This window comes from Lissotriton helveticus, chromosome 7 (assembly GCF_964261635.1).
Source record: "Lissotriton helveticus chromosome 7, aLisHel1.1, whole genome shotgun sequence".
NCBI classification, from domain to species: Eukaryota; Metazoa; Chordata; class Amphibia; order Caudata; family Salamandridae; genus Lissotriton; species Lissotriton helveticus.
The window spans coordinates 1,197,406,561-1,197,432,398 of NC_136068.1; the positions used below are offsets into that span (position 1 = coordinate 1,197,406,561).

General features: G+C 46.9%; 1 protein-coding gene across 3 annotated transcripts in view; it reads right to left on the bottom strand.

The window, feature by feature from the left end:
- The window catches only part of RHOT1 (ras homolog family member T1), a 688,574-nt gene that overhangs the window by 606,088 nt on the left and 56,648 nt on the right, over positions 1-25,838 (bottom strand). For all 3 annotated transcript variants that reach the window (XM_078654375.1, XM_078654374.1, XM_078654373.1), the window contains exon 3: positions 5,286-5,367. In XM_078654375.1, coding sequence (XP_078510501.1) covers positions 5,286-5,367 — 82 coding nt within the window. The remainder of the gene's footprint in view (positions 1-5,285; positions 5,368-25,838) is intronic.

Consider the following 25,838-nt stretch of genomic DNA (forward strand, 5'->3'; position numbering starts at 1 on the left):
ACTCCGCTAACCTGCGCAAGAGCCAGTCATGGGGCACGGTGTCAAAGGCTGAAGATAAATCCAGCAGTATCAGCAGAGCACTGCCCCCCTTTGTCCATCTGCGTTTTAATAGTTTCCGAAACCTCCAATAGAGCTGTTTCTGTGCTTAGAGTGGTTCTAAAGCCTGACTGGCTGTCATGAAGCACATGGTTTTCTTCTATATAATCTGTTAGCACGGAGTTAACATACTTCTCCAGGACCTTCAAGAAGAATGGCAGCAGGGATATGGACCTATAATTGGATGCGACCGCAGGATCCGCTGTAGGTTTCTTCAGGAGGGGAATGATTTTTGCCTTTTTCCAACAGCTGGGTACCGTTCCCTGTCCGAGCGAAGTGTTAAGAACTGAACTGCGTGCAGAATTAAAGGGTTCCACAATATTTTTCAGGATCTTTGCTGGACAGGGGTCAGAAGGAGAACCAGACTTCGGAGTTACTATGATGTCAAGGGATTTAAAAAAAAAAATAGGCAGGAATTGGGTGAGTGAGTAAATAACCCCCGAGGGCGGGGCACATGTACTCAATGTTTCATCAGTTCCGGCTGTGCCCATAGAGGCAAATGACTGTTGAATCAGGCAGATTTTGTCATGGAAGAATCCAGCCATCTGATGAACCCAACTCGAGGTGGGAATAAATGCCTTGCTCACAGCACTGGGAGATGAAAAATCCTTAACAATTTAAAAAATGTCTTTGCATTTATTAGCTAGCGGCCCCTTTTATTTTTAAGGTAAAGACCATACAAAGCGATGGTACCAAAAGACAAAGACCAGCTTTGCTCATCTTTAAGTTTAGTGGATTATGCCAAATTTGTGAACAATTTCTCTTACAATACAGAGTCTATGCAAAATTCTTAAGAAAAATGTGAGATTCGCGTGGGAAGAAGAACGTGATGTAAACTTTGGGTTAATCAAAAGTGAAATTGTGCAAGCTCAACCACTTAAGCCTTTTGACATTAACGACTTATTCATAGTTTCCACCAATGTGAGTAATGTTCTTTTACAGAAAAAAAGGATAGGCAAGAGGAACCTAAAGCTTTTGCTTCCAGAACACGGAAAGGGGCTGAAGTCACCTAGTCTCCAATAGAAAAGGAGGCTCAGGTTTAATGATGAGGAGTACAACATTTCAAGAACTTTTAAGAACTTTTAATGAGGGGAATTTATTTTGAGGACAGATAACAAACCAATGGTGGATCTGTTCACCACAAGAGGGGGCGGAAGAGCCAACCGCGCATTGCCAGATGGCAATATAGGTTGCAAGAAAGAGTATGTGGCAGAGGTCAATAACTTTGTGGCTGATTGCTTATCAAGATTGCCACTGGAAGAGAGCGAAAGTGCATGTGAGGCAAAGGATGATCATGAGATAATGTGTGCTGTCAGTTAGATTGCCAAGACAATGAAGGGAGCCTTGTCTGAACAGGAATGGTTGCAGGCCACATCTGATGATAAGGAGCTACAAGAAGTGGCTGGTTATGTTTCGAGTGGTTGACCCCGTCAACCGAGTGATTTCTTCTGCTTTGGTTCCTTACAGGAGGGTTGCAGCGGAAATATCTTCGATTGGGGGAATTTCCCATCATGTAGCCTTGTGTGGTAAATGCTTTCTATATCTTTTCCCCTCTACCACTGCATCAGAATATCCTGTGACATCATGGAATGTTTAAGTGCCTGACTGTGGCTAGAGAGTCAGTTGGTCATCTCAGGCTGAGGAGCTGGTAGCTCGCTCCTGGTGGGGTTTCTCCTTGTATCTACCTATCTTGTAACCTGCCACCTAACTACCTGCTAATAAAGAGGGATCTTCTACTACACCTGGATTACGCATCATTGTTTATGTACCACAATTTGGCGACATTTCTTAGACTAATCTACGCTGCAAAGAAAGAAGATTGAAACTTATCATTTAAGAAACTAAGGATTATTCTAAGACTCAGTTAAAGTGTAAAACTGAAGGAAACTAACCATTTTCAGGAATCGGAGAAACGCCCAGTAAACCCCACCAGTGTCCTTTTCACATTGGACAGCCTGCATCCTGGGCGTTTGTTTTGTGAAGGATCTAACTGCCATCTTGCTGTCATCTGGAAATTGTCTGCCTCCAGCCATAAAAGCGAATGAGACCCAGCTGGCCTGATCAACCTGCTGAGTTTCTGTTGCTTTTATACCTTGACAGTTCGCCCTCGCTAAAATTACTGTGGGACTCGTGAGACAGCTGTGTTCTCCCACAGTGTGAGCAAGTTTCTTCTTGTTCAACATGGCTCATGCATGAATGACAGTTTAACTGCCATCTTTCGAACATACCAACACACGACGAATTTGAGGCTGGTATTTCTCCCACTTAATCTACCGTTTTCCACATCTATGAAGACGTTAAGAAACTGACTACAATGTGGTGAGAAATTAAATCTTTATTATTTAAAAGTGACTGTGCTGAAGTTTGGAGTGTTTTAAACTCATCAGCGTCTATAATTCTGGGCGAAGGGTCACGAAATTTATTATACTGTATGTACGCTACCTGTTTGGTTTGATAGTCTCAAGTTTAAAGTGCACCAAAATTGACTGTGTTTACCTGTTTGGAGTGAAAGTCTCAAGACCGCTCATTCATTACCAACGGCATTTTTCTTCTCATCCGTTCTGCACTCCCTACTCTCCTCTGCCTTTCTGATGACGTTTTGGAATGTGTAAGGGAGTTGGTGGAAGAAATTGATGCCACATTTTCGAGCCTCCAATCAGGTGTTTCTACTCGTCCCTTCCTTTCCGATTGAAGTCACACGCATGGTTACGTGACTTCTACCAATCTCTGTTCTTCACTGTGCGCACGTCACGAAGGAAGCCATTTTTCGTTACCATAGTAATCTGTTCGTCTATTTGGTCTTCAGTAGAAATTCAACGCCGATCGGTCTCCTCATTAGCTGACTCAAGCCTACACAGTGCATCTCTTTTCCGAGATTGTTTTACAATGAAGAGAAACAAACTGAACTTATGGACTTACAATAAAGGAACTTAACTCTACAGTGGACTCTACATCATCCTTTACTACACCTTGCCTTTCCCTCTGTGTTGGTTGCTCTGCTGCAGCGCCGGGACGCCCCTTTGCTGGGGCAGCTGTTGCGCTATACAAATCGCAGTAACATTAACATGCGGATGGGTGGGTTGTTGAGTGTTCCGGTAAGTGTCTCCGGAATAAACTTCTGGATATAGCCCATGAAGGTCATATTGGTATTCGGGCCATGAATCGCAGGGTTAGAGAGGATTTTTGGTGGCGTGGTGTAGACAATGCTATTAAACATTATTAAACATTAGGTTTGTAAATGTTATGTGTTTCCTCAGTACAAATCCCCGGATAACTTGTCCACCTCCTTTCTCACTGGCCACGGTTAATGACATACCATGGTCCAAGCTAGCATCTGATGTATCTAAACCTTTTAGGGTCATCGGGAGCACACCCAAGTAGGCATTGGTTTTGGTGGATTACATGACCAAGTGGCCTGAAGTTAAACTTGTGGACAATGTCAATAGTGAGGCGGTCATCCGTTTTCTCAGAGAGGTGCTCTTGAGAGGGATTTCCGGAGGAGATTTTAACCGATAACAGTACTCAGTTAGTATCCAAGGAAACTGAGAAATATTTGGAAAAGTCAGGCGTCAAGCACATTCTAACTTCCTTATACCATCCCCACAGTAATGGTTTGGTTGAGAGAGTGAATTGGGACATCAAAGATCACCTACAGCCTTCACTCACAAATAAGGATCGGGTCAGCTTTCACTCATAAATGGGTTGCAATGGAGGGATGTGATTGATGATAACATGTGGGCCGTGAGAACAATGCCTCACATTAGCATGGGTGTCCTCCTTTACGTTACTGAGGGGAAGGGTTGAAGGATCCAAATTGAACAAACATTGAATGTCAAGGAAAACTGTGGATGTTGTGAAAATGGCTGGAGTGGTGGATGTGAGGACTGTGGTGCAGGAAAGGTATAGTGCTGCTAATAAAGTTGGTTGTTCAGGTCGGCGATTGGGTGAGAGTCCGGAGACCTGGTTTTGTGCGCAAGGGCCGGTCATGCTTTTCTGCACCTGTGTGTGTAAAGGAATTGAGAGACCATGTAGTTGTTTTGGAGTACGGGAAAACGTAGAACAAATGGTTTGTTTTGGTGGTACCAGAGTCCAAATTAAAATGGGTGTGCAATCAGACACTGAGCACTTCGAGCATAGTAACAAAAAAATAAAGTCTGGTAGAATGAGGTTAAGCCCAAGAAGGTTCAAGGATTATGCTATGCATTAACATGTTACCAAATGTTCCCATTAGTACATGCTTTTACTTTGACGAAATTAAAGGCTAAACAGCCTTGAGACGACAATAGCAATAAAGTTGAGCCCTAACCAGGGTCTTGAGCTTTTCTCTTTGCCTATCATAAATTTTAGATTCAAGGACATCATAGTGTCCACACTTTATCAAGAACTTTGGGTGCCTCATTTTACTATGTTGATTACTATTAAGAACCTTAAGGAAGCACTACAATTTTTATTGTGTGGTGATCAAATGTAACTGGAACGCAGTGCATGGTTATATATATGTAAATGTAAATGTGCTGGATTTGTAAAGCGCACAGCTGCCCGTGAGCGTCCCGGCGCTTGCTTAGGGAACCCGTCCTGGTATTCCCCTGTGAGAAACCCCGGCAGGGTGTCCACAAGGTGAAAGCCAGGCATCCCGCCGCGAGGGGCAGTATGCACAATTTGTGAAATCCCTTTAATGTACAGATGCAAACATTAATACAAAATGGCTAGTTTGTTAGTTATGAAGAGAGAAGAGTTGAGATATGTCATAGTTGGAAGGAAAACACAGAACAAATATGCACTGTCTAATAGTCCATTTTTTTAAGCAGATATTTTAAGCACTCTAGAGAATCTATGGGCCAAACAAGCTGAACAAAAGAAAACAAATAATGCAAATAACTTGATAAAATGTTTGCTAAGGAGCCATGAAGAATGAGTTAACCGGTATGCACTGATATTATTGATATGATCCTATTAGGATACATCTGTGAATGCATCGAAATGTTGACCTTTAAGACATAATATTGGAAGCCAAGATTGCCCCTGGTACCAAAATTCTGACCTGTAATCTAAGAGTTATAAAATTCTATTCCAACAAAACTGACAAAGGTAAATGGGAGAGTGAATGGCGTCCTGTATTTCAGAATATAAATATGAAAAAATACAATATTCTGATGAAAAAATTAACAAAATGAATGTCATTGTTTTACCCGAGTAATCAACTATATGTGTAGGGACTCTCTCTGGAGTAACATCTGCTGGGATGGTGATTTCTTCAGCACGCGGAGGAACCTTTTGGAAAAAACAGTCAAGAAGAAAAAGCTCAAAATTAGCATCAGTGTGAACCTGCTATAGAATGCTATTCTATTTACGTCTTGTGCAGAGTTATTTTACTGAATTAACAACTGGCAGATAACACTAAAGAAAGGTGCAATTACAGCACATGGCAGCTGTTGATTAGTGAAGCCAAAGAAAGAATAGATAGAAAAAAATATTCTAGTTATAGAACATTACTGTGACAAAGAATGTCAAGAACACTATGTACTCCCCAGAATTGGCAATCCTTGACAATAATATCTTTAAGGCATTGGAAAGCAAAACATATGACAGAAGATTATACTCCAACAGTTAGAACAAGAATAATTTCAGATTTGTTGTAATTTGTATTAGTAAGTGGAGATAGTACAAGGGTAATTGTTCAACCATCCATCTGAACTAAGGGGATCATCAGAACAAAAGCAGTAAACAAGCACATTAGGATTTAGATTTTATGAAAGACTAGAGATGCATAAATGAAGGGAATCGGAGGATAGTGTGTGTGGACCTCTCACAGCCGTACATGTTCTCTGGACCTATTAGATTTCCAGAAGGTTTTGATTCCTTCAACTGGACTAGACTCATGCACAATGTCCCCAAACTTCCACCTTACACTACTAAACGATAATACAATAAACTAGCCATGTTTAATATAGTTGGATCTGGCCCTCTCTACAAGGAAACCTTAGATTGTTGCCTTCCCTTGCGGAAACCTAATTGGTACATTTAACTTACTTTTGAATCCCTACTGTATGGTACTACAGGTACCCAGTACCAGTAAATCAAATGATACTAGTGGGTAGCAGAAAAATCACAGTGCCACTTAGAAAAGCAGATTTTTAAAAAGTCTCAGGCCTGCCACTGTAGCCTAAAGTCCCCTTTAAACTGTTATTTCGACCTGGCACATTAAATTTCTGCTGGGCCCAAAACTTTCTTTTTAATACGTATAAGTCACCACTAAGGTAGGCCCTACAGGCTCATAGGACAGGGTGCATGTTAAGTTAAGACAAGTACATGTGCAATTAAGTTTTATATGTCCTGACAGTGAAAAACTCCCAAAGTAATGTTTCAGTGTTGTAACAGCTAATTCCAGATTGGGAACAGATGGAGAAATGTTGTTTACACTCAAATGAATTGTAATCCAATCCATCTGCACAGGAAGTGATATCACTGGATCTCCAGACTTCCATCTGCGCAGGAGTGACATTACTGGATTTACCATCACCATCTGCACAGGAAGTGACATCACAGCTTTGCTGCCCACGGTACCTTGTACTCCCCCCTCAGTGTTGTAACAGCTAATTCCAGATTGGGAACAGATGGAGAAATGTTGTTTACACTCAAATGAATGATATTTATGATATCAAGACTCTGAAAATCTTCTTCCTCAATTACTTCATTGGCTTAACTGCAATTGCGGTGGTCTTACATTCACACTGTCTACTAGCCATTCCACAATTCCATTTTTGGACCTAAATATCCAGCATTTTGAGGGTCAACTCATTACAGGGCTTTACATGAAACCAACTGAGCGGAATACTTTGTTGAGTTACCAAAGCCATCACCCACGAGCACTTCGGGACTCTCTTCCCTATTCGCAGTTCTTGCGACTTCGCAGGAATTGCTATATGAAGGCTGATTATTTTCGAGAGGCACAAACTTTGTGCGCCAAATTAGGCTCACGTGGTTACCCTCGCAAATTGATCCGTAGCTCACTAAAGAGGACCTGGTATTGCCCTAGGGAAGCCCTCCTTGAACCTAAACCTAAAGAAATTCAGAACCGATTGGTTTGTGTTACGACATTCTCCCCTGCTTCAAATTCTATCACCAAAAGTATCAAAAGGCATTGGCACATTGTCAACGCCGGTCCTCTCGATTTGGAGAAACCACTCTTTGCTTTTAAAAGATCCAAAAATTTAAAAGACCATTTGGTGCGGGCAGCCCTGACCGCAATTTGACATTAAATGACCTCTGGGGACTTCCTCGCTTGACTGGCCATGCTAAGTGTGGCAATTGTTCCATGTGTGATACAACAATTGAAGGTAAAGAATTTATCTATGAAGACATTAAGTTGACACGTAGGCATTTTTCCAATTGTAATAGCGCTAATGTTATTTATGCTATTTTTTGTCCATGTGGTAAGATCTACATAGGGCAAACTACACAAAAGGCAAGAATACGGATGTGTCAGCATAGAAGCAGAATACGCTGCCAAACACCCAATGCCCCATTGGTGGAACACTTCATGGAACTTGCGCACACTGAACTTGACTTTAAATGGACTGTCATCGCCACAGTTAAGGTACCTGCCCGAGGAGCCAATTTGCAACATCTACTCTATAAGGGAGAACTGCACTGGATACTTAGGACCCACAGTATCCAAAATGGACTGAATTGTGCTGAGGATTCGACTGCTTTATTGTAACCATGTACTGTTAATCCTTATGCTCTCTTGTGGTATATCACTCTGCAACCACACATACTGCCTCTGGAATGGAGTTGTATCGGCACTAAATTGCTGATGGTTATATGTGAGGCTGTACTGTGCTCTCTCTGACACTGTATACACTTTTGCACTCCAGCATGCCTGTGTTCACGTAATTGCATGTTTTTATTCCCGTACCTCTATCACACCACTTTAAGATGGCCGACACTGGTTCAGACAATCTCACTGTTCCAACATGGCCGCCCGTTTTCACGCCGGTTGCTATTGGGCTAGAATGTCCATGTAACAAACAAGCATTGGAAATGCAATAGGTCTCGCATTAGAAAAGTTGGAGTTATTGGTCTTGTAAATGACATATTTTATTTATTTGTTGGTTTTTAAAATTGCTAAATTGATGGCTTTGTCATTTACAATGCCAATAGTTATAACTTTCGCGAATGTGACACCTATAGCATTTGGAATGCAACATGTTTTGTATTTACGTGACTTAGATGGCAGCTCTGGTAGTTAGGCCACATCTCTAGAGAGCAGGAGAGTGCAGCAGGGGAGAGAAGCACAGCAATGCAATAGGTCTCGCATTAGGAAAGTTTGAGCTATTGGTATTGTAAAGGACACATTTTTTATTTATGTGCTTGTTTTGAAAATAGCGAAATTAATAGCTTTGTTATTTACAATGCCAATAGTTTTATCTTTCGCAAATGTGACACCTATTGTAACACAATATGTGTTGTGAGGGTGAGGGGTTGAGGGTGAGTGAGGGTGAAGGGTTGAGGGTGAGTGAGGGTGAGGGGTTGAGGGTGAGTGAAGGTGAGGGTGAGTGAGGGTGAGGGGTTGAGGGTGAGGGGTTGAGGGTGAGTGAGGGTGAGTGAGGGTGAGGGTGAGTGAGGGTGAGGGTGAGTGAGGGTGAGTGAGGGTGAGGGTGAGTGAGGGTGAGGGTGAGGGTGAGGGTGAGGGTGAGGGTGAGGGGTTGAGGGTGAGGGGTTGAGGGTGAGGGTGAGTGAGGGTGAGGGGTTGAGGGTGAGTGAGGGTGAGGGTGAGTGAGGGTGAGGGTGAGTGAGGGTGAGGGTGAGTGAGGGTGAGTGAGGGTGAGTGAGGGTGAGTGAGGGTGAGGGTGAGTGAGGGTGAGTGAGGGTGAGTGAGGGTGAGTGAGGGTGAGGGGTTGAGGGTGAGTGAGGGTGAGGGGTTGAGGGTGAGTGAGGGTGAGTGACAGTGAGTGAGAGTGAGGGAGGGGGTGAGGGGTTGAGGGTGAGTGAGGGTGAGGGGTTGAGGGTGAGGGAGGGTGAGGGAGGGTGAGGGAGGGTGAGGGGTTGAGGGTGAGGGGTTGAGGGTGAGTGAGGGTGAGTGAGGGTGAGGGTGAGGGGTTGAGGGTGAGTGAGGGTGAGGGGTTGAGGGTGAGTGAGGGTGAGGGGTTGAGGGTGAGTGAGGGTGAGGGGTTGAGGGTGAGTGAGGGTGAGGGGTTGAGGGTGAGTGAGGGTGAGGGGTTGAGGGTGAGTGAGGGTGAGGGGTTGAGGGTGAGTGAGGGTAAGGGTGAGGGTGAGTGAGGGTGAGTGAGGGTGAGGGTGAGTGAGGGTGAGTGAGGGTGAGGGTGAGTGAGGGTGAGGGTGAGGGTGAGTGAGGGTGAGTGAGGGTGAGTGAGGGTGAGGGTGAGTGAGGGTGAGTGAGGGTGAGTGAGGGTGAGTGAGGGTGAGTGAGGGTGAGTGAGGGTGAGTGTGAGTGAGGGTGAGTGAGGGTGAGGGGTTGAGGGTGAGTGAGGGTGAGTGAGGGTGAGGGTGAGGGGTTGAGGGTGAGTGAGGGGGAGTGAGGGTGAGTGAGGGTGAGGGGTTGAGGGTGAGTGAGGGTGAGGGGTTGAGGGTGAGTGAGGGTGAGTGAGGGTGAGGGGTTGAGGGTGAGTGAGGGTGAGGGTGGGTGAGGGTGAGTGAGGGTGAGGGGTTGAGGGTGAGTGAGAGTGAGGGTGAGGGGTTGAGGGTGAGGGTGAGTGAGGGTGAGTGAGGGTGAGTGAGGGTGAGTGAGGGTGAGTGAGGGTGAGTGAGGGTGAGTGAGGGTGAGTGAGGGTGAGTGAGGGTGAGTGAGGGTGAGTGAGGGTGAGTGAGGGTGAGGGTGAGTGAGGGTGAGGGGTTGAGGGTGAGTGAGGGTGAGTGAGGGTGAGGGTGAGTGAGGGTGAGGGGTTGAGGGTGAGTGAGGGTGAGGGTGAGTGAGGGTGAGGGTGGGTGAGGGTGAGTGAGGGTGGGTGAGTGAGGGTGAGTGAGGGTGAGTGAGGGTGAGTGAGGGTGAGGGTGAGGGTGAGGGTGAGTGAGGGTGAGGGTGAGTGAGGGTGAGGGTGAGTGAGGGTGAGGGTGAGTGAGGGTGAGTGAGGGTGAGGGTGAGGGGTTGAGGGTGAGTGAGGGTGAGTGAGAGTGAGGGTGAGTGAGAGTGAGGGTGAGTGAGGGGTTGAGGGGTTGAGGGTGAGTGAGGGTGAGGGGTTGAGGGTGAGTGAGGGTGAGGGGTGAGTGAGGGTGAGGGGTGGGTGAGGGTGAGTGAGGGTGAGGGGTTGAGGGTGAGTGAGGGTGAGGGTGAGTGAGGGTGAGGGTGAGTGAGGGTGAGGGTGAGTGAGGGGGAGGGTGAGTGAGGGGGAGGGTGAGTGAGGGTGAGTGAGGGTGAGGGTGAGTGAGGGTGAGTGAGGGTGAGTGAGGGTGAGTGAGGGTGAGTGAGGGTGAGTGAGGGTGAGTGAGGGTGAGTGAGGGTGAGGGGTTGAGGGTGAGTGAGGGTGAGGGTGAGTGAGGGTGAGGGGTTGAGGGTGAGGGGTTGAGGGTGAGGGGTTGAGGGTGAGGGGTTGAGGGTGAGGGGGTGAGGGGTTGAGGGTGAGGGTGAGGGGTTAAGGGTGAGTGAGGGTGAGGGGTTGAGGGTGAGTGAGGGTGAGGGTGAGGGGTTGAGGGTGAGTGAGGGTGAGGGTGAGTGAGGGTGAGGGGTTGAGGGTGAGTGAGGGTGAGTGAGAGTGAGGGTGAGTGAGGGTGAGTGAGAGTGAGGGTGAGTGAGAGTGAGGGTGAGTGAGGGGTTGAGGTTGAGGGTGAGTGAGGGTGAGGGGTTGAGGGTGAGTGAGGGGTTGAGGGTGGGTGAGGGTGAGTGAGGGTGAGTGAGGGTGAGGGGTTGAGGGTGGGTGAGGGTGAGTGAGGGGTTGAGGGTGAGTGAGGGTGAGTGAGGGTGAGGGTGAGGGGTTGAGGGTGAGTGAGGGTGAGGGTGAGTGAGGGTGAGGGTGAGTGAGGGTGAGTGTGAGGGTGAGTGTGAGGGTGAGGGTGAGGGTGAGGGTGAGTGAGGGTGAGTGAGGGTGAGGGTGAGGGTGAGGGTGAGTGAGGGTGAGGGTGAGTGAGGGTGAGTGAGGGTGAGGGGTTGAGGGTGAGGGGTTGAGGGTGAGGGGTTGAGGGTGAGGGGTTGAGGGTGAGGGGTTGAGGGTGAGGGGTTGAGGGTGAGGGGTTGAGGGTGAGGGGTTGAGGGTGAGGGGTTGAGGGTGAGGGGTTGAGGGTGAGGGGTTGAGGGTGAGTGAGGGTGAGGGTGAGTGAGGGTGAGGGTGAGTGAGGGTGAGGGTGAATGAGGGTGAGGGTGAATGAGGGTGAGTGAGGGTGAGGGGTTGAGGGTGAGTGAGGGTGAGGGTGAGTGAGGGTGAGGGTGAGTGAGGGTGAGTGAGGGTGAGGGGTTGAGGGTGAGTGAGGGTGAGTGTGAGTGAGGGTGAGGGTGAGGGGTTGAGGGTGAGTGAGGGTGAGGGTGAGTGAGGGTGAGGGTGAGTGAAGGTGAGGGTGAGGGTGAGTGAAGGTGAGGGTGAGGGTGAGCGAGGGTGAGGGTGGGTGAGTGTGAGTGTGAGGGGAGATGTATATGGGCATATAACGAGAAAGTGAAAGAACAGGTGATGTGGAGGACTCAGAGGTAATCAGAACGGAGCCGAACGCAGAGGAGATGGCTTCGAGCTCCAGTACAGGTAGAGAGAGGAATGACAAGGACACGAGGGCAGCTTGGGAAGGACTTCTGCTGATTACCTTCAAGTACCGTCTTCCACTGCCAAGTAAACTGCTCTCAGGACAGAAAGGGCAGAGGGGGAGCATGAAACAGAAGACAGGTATAGTGACTAAGCAAAGGGCAGGGCGACAAACAAGAATAATGATCATACGGATAGGGGTTCAAAGGCGGCAAGGATGAGGCTCATGAAATTACGCGTTGGCAATTTGGATAAATACATTAAATGATTACGTTAAACAGAGTAGGCTATAGCCAGAGAGAGGAGGCATGCAGGGAAAGAAGTTAAGGCAAGAGGGAATCCAGGCCAGACTCTCCTGCTCTGGATTCATAATAGAGTGTGAAGAGGGTTATTAGATGACGTGCAATATTAGGATGTAAAACTGTTAACAAAAAAAACCTTTAGAAATAAACATTTTTACGCAATAAAGTGCTATAGTAGTTTGATGCACTTAAATCACACTAACGCTGCTATGATTGGTTCCTGGCAGTGCTCTTTGCAACCAGACTGGAGATGCATATGAAGCGGTACTGATTCTCACAAGAATGAAAACTGGTCTAATGAACAGACTATATGTTTACAGACTCATCTATGAAACAGCAACTTTGTTACCCACAAAAACATAACTAAAACAGACAATAGGTCCAGGTCATTGTTGAGATTGCACACAACTTAAGACACCGAAGGGGAGACACACGGCGGGCAGGGGAGGGGGCGGAGCGGGGAGAGCGGCATGACGGTGTGAAGCAGCCGGGGCCTTTGAAGTGAAGCTAAGCTTCACTTCAAAGGTGTGGGAGGAGTGTGGCTTTGGGAACAGATGGCGATTTGGTGATGTGCACGCGCATTTTAGGTCAATGCGCTTGCGCATTGACCTAAAAGCGCACGGCACAGCACCAAATCGCCACAGTTAGTTAAACTTTTTTTAAAGCCCTATAGTCTCGCTTCTCATTGATAGGTCACGAGACCTAAAAAGGAGTACCACCTGACTCGAACTCAAAGAGCGATTTAGGTGGGATGATTTCCTAATGAGACAGAAAGAAGAAAGTCCTTCTTTGTACTGAGAATCAACCGCTGCAAAAACCACTAATGCAAGATTCCAAAAGCACCTGCTGTTCTCGCAGACAGCAACTATCCACGACGAGTGCCAACATAACGTTCTAGTGAGACCTGCTCTTCGTGCCAACGATGATAGCTTGCGTCGGCCATCAATTTGAATCTTCAGCGACAACCGGCGCTTCACGCTACAGTAGAGACTGCCAACAACGCCCAACCTGCTCACAGCGTACTACTAGTCACCAACAGCCTACTTCTCGTCACCGACAGCCTACTCCTCGTCACCGACAGCCTACTCCTCGTCACCGACAGCCTACTCCTCGTCACCGACAGCCTACTCCTCGTCACCGACAGCCTACTCCTCGTCACCGACAGCCTACTCTTCACACAGGTTTGAGAAGGTACCTAGCAGGACTAACCTGGGCGCTATACCGGACCCGCACTTCATCACGGTGAAACTAAACTTGTGACTTTTCCCCAGTCCAGCGCAACCAGATAACCAAACTATCACCTGTTATCTTTAAATAACATTGCTGGAAAGGTTCTGGGAATGATCCAAGAAACAATGTGCCACCAGACTATACCTGCAAACCCTTTTGAAAAAGAACACACCCACAGAAGACTGGGCCTAACTTTTACAGGAGCATGATGAAATGCTTAAACAGTCAAGGATTAAGTTGCTATATTTTAAGATCCTTCACAACTGGTATTGAACCCCTTGTAAATCAAAAACAGCTAGACTTCTTCACCAAACCAAATGTTCAAAATGTCCCTGAGACCTGTAACATATTCTACATGTTGTGGGGTTACATTACTGTGCCCTGCAGAATTATTGGATTACAATCCAGTACAAAGTACTACTTCAGTATAAACAGTACTTTTGGGCTAAATTACAAAGTACCAATTCAACTTTGTAATTTAGCCCAGACTGCAAAACCTACTTCTGCACACTTAGCCATTTTAAACAACATGACTGGTATGAATGTACATAATCATAGATGGCTCATCACATAAAATAACAAGCATTTACAATGCAATGGTTTCGCCTTTGGAAAAGTTAGAGCTATTGGCATTGCTCACACACAAATACACACACACGCACACACACACCCAGACACACAGAGCCAGACACCCAGACACACAGAGCCAGACACACACACACAGAGCCAGACACACACACACAGAGCCAGACACACACACAGAGCCAGACACACACACACACACAGAGCCAGACACACACACACACACACAGAGCCAGACACACACACACACACACAGAGCCAGACACACACACACACACACAGAGCCAGACACACACACACACACACAGAGCCAGACACACACACACACAGAGCCAGACACACACACACACAGAGCCAGACACACACACACACAGAGCCAGACACACACACACACAGAGCCAGACACACACACACAGAGCCAGACACACACACACAGAGCCAGGCACACACACACAGAGCCAGGCACACACACACAGAGCCAGACACACACACACACAGAGCCAGACACACACACACAGAGCCAGACACCCATTCCTAAATATAATATTTCTACCATGAATAGTTTGCAGGTTTTGCTCTGAAGCATCTGGACGCGACATACCATATTTTTTGTCAAATTCTAAAATAAAGGTTGATCGGGTTGTGATGCGAGTTCTTCCCATTAATAGTGCTACCCGTTCACAGCAGTCTAGCGGAGGAACAGGCGACCTTCACGGAAATATCAAGCTTTGGCTCCTGGCTAGGGTGGACATATTTCTTAGAAAAAATACTAGTCATTTATTACTTTTTGCTATTCTGGAACAGCCAATGGAGTTGGTGGGTGAAAACGATTTAGTGTTAAATTATCAGAATTCTTTTGTAACGTGGCATTTATCCTTCTGTTTCCTCTAATAATTCTGAAACGATGAAGACAGCGCTCGATTTTTTTTAAAACAGGATTTCTTTGTGATTTTGCTGTTTACGTTTGTGCATGAGAAGGGGAAACAATATCGGATTTTTGTGCATTTCCAACATTTTTTACCGGCCTGTATTCTAATGCATTCAACACAAAACAAGCGCCCCACACCGCAGCACTCAAGGAGGCAGTGTGAGGTGCTGGCTAAGGAGGCAGTGACAGAGGAGAGCTGCGGGCGGAGGGAGGTGGGGGGGAGCGGGACGGAGGAGAGCTGCGGGCCCTAGCACACAAACGCGTGTGCTGCCCGGTGTGTTTAAGAGCACAGACTATCTGCACCCCTGCTTCTGTCACACAGGGAATAGATCTGGCCTGGAGTCAGAGTTCAGCCACGCCTGTTTGTTGCATTTTAATAGTTTAGTGATTTGTTCACTTGTTAAAAACATGAGGCACTAAACAGCAAGCACCACATTTAAAAACAGGTCTGTACTGGGCTACCTGCCCACTTGCCACGTTCCAGAGTACCGGAAACACGCCTAGTACTGGGCCGCAGTCTGAATTGCTTCATCTAGCCTCGGTTTTCTGTTCCTTTTAAATGCATGTACATATATAATGAATGCCTGTTTGTAGAAGTCCATATTTGTCTTCCTTAACACGCGTTACTGTAACAAACACGCCCTAATTAGATGATTGCTGTACACGCATTTAATTTGTTCTTTTTTGTGAACCAGGAAATAGAGACCTTGTTCTCATTCGGATAACATAGCTACAAAGGCCTGGAAGCATAATACGATGCAAATACAAAAGCAACTACTGTAAAGTGCGGCATCTGAGAAACCCAAAAGTGGAGCATTTGCCACTGTTAAATATTTGCTAAGCCCAGAGGACGCTATAATGTAACTGGGTGAGTAGCCAAGAGTCAAAGAGAGCTAATGAACTCCGGGAACACGCCTCTCTAGTGCACGTTTCCAAACTGCCTCGCTGGGTCCAACCTCTTCTTGTTCGTGGGCCAGGCTAGTGTCTTGCACACACAGGCAACAACGGGGCACTAAACATACACAGAACGGCCACAGTAAATACTTGGTACTTGTTTGCAGAGTGGAAGGGCGTTGTTGGCTTGGTGGGGGTTAGGCATCTGAAACCATGCAACCCTGGCATTCTTATTAACACCTTTGAGTTAACAGGTCGCCTGGAAGCTTCTGCATATGTATGGATTAAGATCTGGGTGCGTGCAGACGCTTTACGAGGCCGCTCGAATGATGTGACCACGATCCCACAACATGCATGAAATGCGCTCACGTAAAAGTCGATCATAAATCGATACACGTCTTTACCACGTTCCGATGTTTAGATTTAAAACTCGGGGGCTAAAGAAGGCAAAAAAGAACAAGCACTCACCTGGGGAACAACGGAGGCCCAGCACGGAGCGGGCATTTCGGCAACCCCGCCCACGGCCGCGGTAATGTGCGCTCTGAAAAACATGAAGCACACGGACAGGGGGGGGCGGGAAGGCTTCCTCCGTTGATAATGTGCGGTCTGAAAAACATGAAGCACACGGACGGGGGGGGGAGGGGGCAGGGGGGGCGGGAACGGACAGCGGGAGGGGGGAGGGAAGGCTTCCTCCGTTGGCGGTCGGCCGCGGAATGAGAACACAAACATGGACGCACCAAAAAAATAAACCCCACCCACGGCCGTGATGACGACATCGCAGAGGCGGAGATGGAAAAAATCTCGGGAACGCCCACAAATCTGGTCCGGCCATGACGGACAGATCTCTGTTCCAATGGCTAGCCTCCATTTATGGAGCTAGCCAATGGAAGCAGAGGCGGGACTAAGCCCCACACTGTAGAGACATAAGATTTCTCCTGGGCGGAGCTAGGAGCTCCGGCCCCAGGCGAAACCTAAAAAACGGCATAAGAGCACTTCAATACATACGGCTCATAGAACTTTAACGTATTACACAATATGAAAAGTTACCTATAAACTTACCAAGTTGGAAATCTTTTATTTATTTCCTTGCATTCTAAATGGTACCTAATGCTGAACTCAGAGGGCTACTGACAAGGAACACGAAACCTTTCCACAGCCCAGGACCACACTTCTTGCTATTGCTGCGAAAATTACATGATGATCCCCCACTTATATGAACAAATGTTTGCTGAACATTATATCAACTCGTAACATCAAGGAAGCCTCACATGATGTTGAGAGGTACTACTGGGTGAGAGGAGATGGGTAAGCTAGGCCAATGTGTATCCTTCTTAAAACATGCTGGTAGAAATGGTAACCATCATTCCTTTAATATTCAGTTTAGGTTTACACTTACAGTTTCTTGCTTGTTTATAGGGAGCCTTCCGAATTGAGAAGGCTGTACTACTGAGAAGATTGGATGATAACTGTTTTAAGGGTTCTAAAAGCTTTTCATGGATTACTGGTTTATTGTTGACAAATATATTCTTTTTATATAATTATAACCTCATCCTTCCTTGGTATATTCTCTGTAACCTACATTCCCTACCCTCTGTATACAAGTGGAAGTTAGATTACTGAAAGTCACAGGCTCTTAGACTGACTAGTACTAAAATAATAGCTCAAACTTAGGATAACCAAGTTGTACACCAGCACAAATGTATTTTGTACATGGGTATACTGCATGTATGATGGAAATTTGGAATTCTTAATGAAGAAAAGTTGTAACATAAAAAAGAAATTTAAGTTCTATTTCACCTTTGGCAAAATGCATTAATTTGCCTATGTTCATAACATTACAACCATACACCCAGTACACTTTTAGTCACTACTAACATTTAAGAGAAGATGGATGCAAAAAAGTATTTTAAAAGAAGTTTGCACACCAAAAAACGCTTTTAGTAAATGTTCATCTGTAATGGAGAAAAAGATGGATAAACAAAGTAGAATCCACTCAGAGTGGTGGTGATCCCAAACAAGATGGGGAACACACAGTGTTGTATAAATGCCCCTCACACACCAACAGGCCCCTTGGTGTCATGCTTCATCATCGGGGCCTTCGCACCCCTCTACGGGATGCGGCGTGCTACGACTCGCGAATACGCAGGAGCACTTGTAAGTGAACTATGTGAGGGGGTGTGTGTCTACAAAAGTGTGAGTGAGGTGAGGTGAAAAAATGGTTAAAAGATACCTGGTGCGTGGGTGAACCAAAATTTATTAAATCCCCGGCTGGTATTATTAAAAAAGTGCAAGGCGTGGTTGAAAAAATACTAATTAAGGTATTACAACCACTGTGAAAAGTGTCAACATGTTTCGGAACTCAGAGGTTCCTTCTTCAGGACAAGGATAGCACTTACCCTCCCCTTACTCACATGTAAATGTAAAAGTGTAAAATTTAATTACAACAATGTGTAATGTACCTAACCATGTTATATATGTAGGTGGGTGTCGTTGCGCCCAATTGGCGATGAAAACCTGTAAAGAGAAAGCATACATAAACACACTGGTCTAAGATGCACAGGTCCTAGGAGAAGAAAACAACTTCCCAAAATACAACTTCTCAAAATACAGCAGGGTAAATCCAAAAATAGTGGAGCCCTGTGAAAAATGCAAAAATTAAAATCAAAAATAAACACACAAGGACATAGCACAGTGTATACATGTACAAACACAGAACACGAACTTAGTCTCTACTCTGATGGAAATAGAGCACAAAAATAGATAATTTCACAGCTTACTTCAGGTTCTCAAAATTAAGACCTCATGAGCCTGTGCGTGTTATTGGGGGATCCTTCCTTTCTGTTCAGAAAATGACCTATAGAAACATTAGTATATGGGATTCAATTTGTAGTAGGTACCAATACACCAATGCGCCATACTCAAGCTCCTATTTCTAACCCAAAACTCACGGTTACTGCAATGGCTAGTTGCCTGCCTTCCCTCAACGCGGCTCCGATGAAGTGAGCGTGCATCGCGTCAGTACCCTTCTTTATACTCTGCCATTAGCTCATTATCGTTGGTTAATTGAATAATGAGACCCGGTAGATGCCCAAATAGGGACTTGGTAATCCGAGGAAGTCCGGTGCTGCGCGATCTGCCACCGCTATACATTGCGCATGCGCCTACCCAGCAGGAAGAGTGTTAACTACGCATGCGCGGAAAAATACAGTCACCGCGCATGCGCAAAGGAGCGGCACTGCCGCTCATGTCAGAACGCCTGCAAAAGAGACTTGGAGGTGTTTAAAGCATGCGCGCTCTCTTTCCAATGTAACAGGAAGAGAAAGGGCTACATGAAAAAGAGACTTGGAGGTGTTTCGAGCATGCGTGCTTTCTTTCCAATGTAACAGGAAAAGAAAACGCTACGTGGGGATTAACAAAGCGGTGATTCGCCATACATTCTAGAAGGGGTAATGGTTTTCTATGTCGGAACAGGAGACATACAGGAAAGGGGTGTGTTTTCAAGAACCCTGATTGAGTTATAAATGGCCCCATTAGCTATCTAATGTTCATAATTCATAGGGGTGATGGTGAAGAGGAAAGAAGTTTGAGATTATCCTATTGGTGATGATATAACTTGATATACCCAAACACAAGGATTCTCAGAGGTCATTTTGACAAAGTTTGAATAGAAGGTCCGAATGCAGTTCATCTCAAGAGATTCCAAGGAATGGAATCATTAAGCCCAGTGACATCAGTGCCAAGACGGAACACCCATCTTTGTTCTTTTTCCAGGAGGCCCACATCTGAGGGCAGTTGTTCTATTACCGTCCACTGTAATTCGTTGACACAGTGTTGGTGTTCGATGAAGTGGGCAGACATTTTAGTTGTAAGTTTTTTGCACCTGATATTACTTTTGTGCTCATTGAGTCTTATTTTGACTTGTCTCGTAGTCATTCCCACATACTCTTTCCCACAGGGACACGTGATCAAGTACACAACATTTTTACTGTTACAATTCGTAAAAACACGTTGGTCCCACTTTGTCCCGTTCGAAAAAGTCAAGGACAGGCTTTTTTTGGTGAGGTGACAATTGTTACAGTTTCCACATGGGTGGTGGCCGTGAATGCCCTGCAGTCTCGGCTGGTCACTTTTTTTGGGCAATGGTCTCGTGTGGACAAGCATGTCTCTTAAGTTCTTACCCCTTCTGTGTGCAAACAGAGGTTTTTCCAATGACAGACTTCCGCTCGTCAGTGTGCGCCAATGTCTATTGACCAGTTTTGTCACCTGGTTTGTAACTGGGCTATATGTTGTGACACATACTGTTCTTTCCCCTTTATTGTCACTCCTTGGATTATCCTCCAGGAGGGACTCACGGTTGTTATTTCTAGCCCTTTTCATTGCTTTTTGGATCACAGTTTCTGGATACTGTCTCTGTCTCAGTTTCGTACTGAGGTCCTTCGCCTGAGTTTTGTATTTGTTGATGTCACTACAATTCCGACGTAGACGCAGGAACTGTCCGTACGGTAAATTCTCCCTCAGATGACGCGGATGAAAGCTGTCAAATCTGAGGAGACAGTTCCTGGCCGTCGGTTTGAAGTGGGTCTCTGTTTTTAGGATGCCCGCTTGATGATAGATGTTTAAGTCCAGGAACACCATGCTCTCATTTGACACCTGATGTGTGAATCTAAGAAATGCATTCTGGGTGTTCAACCAGTGGATGAATTCAGATACTGTGGTCTCATCTCCTTCCCAGATGACCAAAATGTCATCTATATACCTTCGCCAGGTATGAATCCTTGCCCTGTGTGGATTGTCTGGATGCAGAATCTTAGTGGATTCAAGATGATGGACATATAAACCCGCCAGACTTGGGGCAAAGGTGCTACCCATACTCGTACCATGTTTCTGCCAGTAAAGGGTACCCTCATACTCGAAGAAATTTTTGGTAAGGGCCAGTGAAATACATTCCAATACTACATTCCTGGGAGTGTGGTATTCCCAATTAGTAGAGTGCAGTACTTCCTCCATAATTTGCAAGGTCTCATCGTGTGGGAGGCTGGTATAAAGGCTCTCCACGTCCAGACTGAGGAGCATTTGAGAGGCGGTATCAAAAGTTTGGTTTTGTAATAGTTGGAGTACCGCTTTGGTGTCTCTCAGATACGTGTCAGTGGCTTGTACAATAGGTCTCAGAAAGGCATCGGCAAACTTGGACAGAGGTTCCAAGATTGACGATATGCCAGATACAATGGGCCGTCCTGGAGGGTTGTCTAAGTTTTTGTGCACCTTAGGAATGGTGTAAAAATAAGGAATACGTGGATTGTTCTGAATCAAAAACTCAGACTCTTTTTTGGTTATCCAGTCATGTGCAAGAGCCTCTTCGACCATACCACCTATCTGCACTCGTAGTGATTCAGTGGGGTCTTCAGTTAAGACCTGATAGTTCCTCTTGTCAGAGAGCAGTCTCCTGCACTCTGTGTCATAGGCCTGGGTGGTTTGGACAACCACTGCCCCACCCTTATCAGCGGGTTTTATAGTGAGATTTTTATTCAGCCTCAATTCCTTGATTGCCTCATTTTCCAATCGGGTCATGTTCTGAAAAATCTTTTGCTTAGTTTCCAAACATTTCAGTTCTTGCATTATGGCTTTTTCGAAGGCCAATACCTCCACCGGGAGTTGGTGATCCATCGGTGTAAAGGTTGACCTAGGTTTCAAACCTGTATCTGAAGTGTCTGTGGATGGTTCCTTGTCTTTGAAAAAGGCCCTCAACTTAACTGTTCTGATGAAGTCCTGCATTTCCTTGTGCAGTAGAAAGAGGTCTGGCTTATTGGTGGGGACATACCCCAGACCTTTGTTGAGCACCTTGTTTTGCAATTCAGTAAGGGGCCATGGGGTTATGTTAATGACTAGGTCCCCCTGCTGCTCGTAGAAGCTTGATTCGCCGTCATGCTCCTCGTCGACATCCGTTGGTCTGCCTCCTCTGTGGGATGCCAGTTGACATTGTTGCCCTTCTTGTTCCTCCCCCTGCGGGATCCCTGGCCCCAGGATAAAAAAGGCTGTGCATTCTGGGGTGCATTGGTTTGTTCTGGGACCCAGTGAGGATACATTTGTCCCATTTGTGGGGGAACGAACTGGTATTGTGGGAATTGGAAAGGCGGCTGGTAAGGATTGAATTGAGGACCTTGATAACCACGCCAGCCTCTCTGGCGTGGGAATTGGGCTCTTCTTTGTCGAAAACCACCCCTTTGCTTGTTCTGTTGGAAACCTCCTGACTTTGTACTTGAGTTGCTACCATCCGAGTTCACATTGTTGTAATTAAATTTTACACTTTTACATTTACATGTGAGTAAGGGGAGGGTAAGTGCTATCCTTGTCCTGAAGAAGGAACCTCTGAGTTCCGAAACATGTTGACACTTTTCACAGTGGTTGTAATACCTTAATTAGTATTTTTTCAACCACGCCTTGCACTTTTTTAATAATACCAGCCGGGGATTTAATAAATTTTGGTTCACCCACGCGCCAGGTATCTTTTAACCATTTTTTCACCTCACCTCACTCACACTTTTGTAGACACACACCCCCTCACATAGTTCACTTACAAGTGCTCCTGCGTATTCGCGAGTCGTAGCACGCCGCATCCCGTAGAGGGGTGCGAAGGCCCCGATGATGAAGCATGACACCAAGGGGCCTGTTGGTGTGTGAGGGGCATTTATACAACACTGTGTGTTCCCCATCTTGTTTGGGATCACCACCACTCTGAGTGGATTCTACTTTGTTTATGCATATAACTAGGGAGGCCGAATCCACTGACTCTCTCTCTCCCCCCTCTTGTTAAATTTTTGAAAAAGATGGATATTCACGTTTATGCATTTAGCAGTCCATCCAATTATTTTTAAATTACAAGAGCATTTTACATTTCTACAAATAATAATCAGCCAGATTCATGAAGCAAAATTGCGATCGCAATAGCTGCGAATTAGCTATTGCGATCGCAATTAACAGAAAAGCAATTCATCAAGTCAAAAACACAAATTGCGAATTCGCAAAAATAAAATTGCAGAATTTAGGAGGAACCCCTATAGCAATTCGGAAATAGCGAGAATCCATGGATTCTGCGATTTGTTTTGCGATTTCGCTAAATAATCGCAAACGCAATTCATGACAACTCGCAATTTGCGACAAAGCTCAAAATCGCTATTTGCGAGGCGCAATTTAAGGAGAACCAAAAGCAGGTGGTAACCATTAAGGAAAAAAAACACTAACGAGCCACAGTTGCAGTCCTGAACAAACACACTTAAGGAAACACAGTAGTAGCATGAGGACTCTCACAATGCCAGGACTCTACATGGTGGTCAAGCGGCGAAGGCTCCAGGCTGCAGCACGGAACAGACGCAGGATCCAGGAGCGAATATTCCGCCTGCGGGTCACCCTGCTGGGCCAAACTGCGGAGCAAATTTACTCTAAGTACCGCCTGAATGGGCCAATGATCATCAGGCTGATCCGGGACCTAGACCCCCTGATGCAGCACCCAACAAGGAGGACCAATGCCGTGCCCACCCATGTCCAGGTCTTGTGCTGCCTGCACCTACTGGCCTCCGGAAGCTTCCAGGGGATAGTCGCTGTTGCAGGGGGGATATCCCAGAGCACCATGTCCCGCTGCCTGAGTAGTTTCCTGGAGGCAATGCTGACCCGACTACACCACTACATCTCATTCCCGACCACCCAACAGGACTTGAATGAGACCAAGCTACATTTCTACAACGTTGCGCAATTCCCACATGTAATCGGATGCATTGACTGTACCCACATCCACATCTGCCCACCAGCACAAACGGAATACATGTACCGCAACCGCAAGTCCTACCACTCCCTCAATATCCAGATGGTGTGAAACGCTAAGACTTACATCACGGACATAGTGGCACAATACCCGGGGAGCACACATGACTCCTTCATATTCCGGCACAGCAGCATTCACACACGACTGGCCAGGGGAGACTTTGGAGAAGGACACCTACTAGGTAAGTACCCATCCCCCCATATAGTACACTGTGATCATGTAGCTGCGCAGAACATGCACTCACCCTCTGCTCCTTACATTCAGGTGACAGCACCTACGGTCTCCGCGAGTACCTCCTCACCCCTTACCTCAACCCTGCAACACCACAGCAACGGTGTTACAATGCAGCACACATCCGCACTAGGAATTGCATTGAGAGGACATTTGGGCTTTTGAAGAGCCGCTTCCACATACTGCATAAGACTGGTGGGGCCCTCAAATACAAGCCTGAGGTCTGCTGCCGCATTGTTGCCGTGTGTGCAATACTCCACAACATTGCTACCAAGCGCAGGATACCTGTTGAGATATCTGGCAGTGAGTCGGAAGGGGACAACCGCCCACCTGCACATGCGCGTCATGTGCACGGGGAAAATCCAGCTGAAGGACACAGACGCCGCAACCAAATCACAAATAACTGTTTCTAGTCCACCCACTCCCCTCACCCAACACTTCACTCATGCATGACAATAGAAATAATGACATGAGTCAGATTAACTTGAACAAAATATTTGTTATTGTTTTTTGCACAATAAATTTGGAATTTCTCACACAGTAACATGAGAGCCATATTGAGTCATATGTCCCATGTGTTTGATGAGGGCATGCTTGTCTCAGCAGCATGGCCCTTCATGGTACATTACAAATGTTCAATGGCGCCTCCCGGCGGACGCTCCCAATCTTCTTTCCAGCTCTTCCTCTGGATTTTACCGTGAGGCAGCAGAGGGCCTGGTGCTGCGGCAGGGTGCTATCACCACTGGCACGGATTGGCTGCTGTGGCTTGAATTAGCCTCACTAGTGTCATCCCCCCCACCCGCCTGGCCATGGCCAGTTGCCTGCATACCCTGCACTGCAGTGGTCACTTGCTCCAGTGCCCTTGCGACATCCTGGCAGCACTGGACCATTTGCACTTGCATGGCCAAGGAGCGTCGTGAAAGCTGGGAGGTGGCATTCCCTATTATATAATTTGACCGCGTGTACGCAGACAGGCGAGTCAGCAGCTGCCGGTGTCTGCGCCGGTTGACGTCCCGCTGGCTATACATGGCCTGGGTGTTGGCCTCCACTGCAGCGGTCATCCTCTCCATCCTGTCTGACAGCTGTCCAACATTCCTAGCGGTCTTATTGAGCTGGAGATGTATTGCAGCAAGATGACGGGCTTGTGTCTGGTGGAGGTGGAGCATACGGCGCTCAATAGAGAGCCCAGGTGCCCGCATACTCACCCCCCCGCCAGCGCGTGGTGTGGTATTGCGCGGATCCCTCACCAGTCCGCTGGACTGGCTCCTCACAGCGGCAGTGCGGCGGGTTTGTTTTCGCGCTGCAGCTGTTGTTTCTCGGCCCCACTGGCGTGTGAGTCACACGCTCTGGTTGTGATGCGGCTGTTGGCACTGCGGTGGCACTGGCCACAGGGGCAGGTGGTGGTACTACTGCTGGTGCGGCAGCTTGCCCTGATGGTCCTGGTTGTGTGGATGGATGGACGTCTCCCTCTGTGTCCTCAGTAATGTCTTCAGTTTGTAGGGCATCGCTATCTGTACTGGGTACTTCAGCGCCACCTGTGATGTAAAGTGGACGTTGATTAATGACATGTATCTTACACATTGAAGGTTGCTACATGCATGCAGGCTACCATTCCCTGACTCGCTGCAGGATTGACTCTCACTGAACAGGTCTGGCTGTATGGGGCTACATGGTAATTGTGGTCAGACTACATGTCCCACAATGCAATAGGGCTTTTGTGGTGTGCTTTGGCTGCATGACTGGGGTTTCTAATGGGATGATCTGGGGTCAGGGCCATTGTTAGGGGACAGGGTCGCAGTCGCATGGCACTTACCTTGTGAATCTTGGGTGTGTCTGGAGGAGTCCAGCTGGGTTACCCCCACGCTTGCCTGGGGATGCAGGGTGTCCTCTACTCGGTCCTCAAGTGGGGTGTTGGGTGGGACAGTGGGCTCTCCTCCTCCTGTTGCGACACGCTCCCCCAGCCTCTCTGCGATCCTCTCCTTGGCCCGCCCTCTGAGGTCGTACCACAGTTTTTTCAAATCATCCACAGAGCGCTGGGTCACTCCCACAGAATTTACTTTTGCGCGGATGCGCAC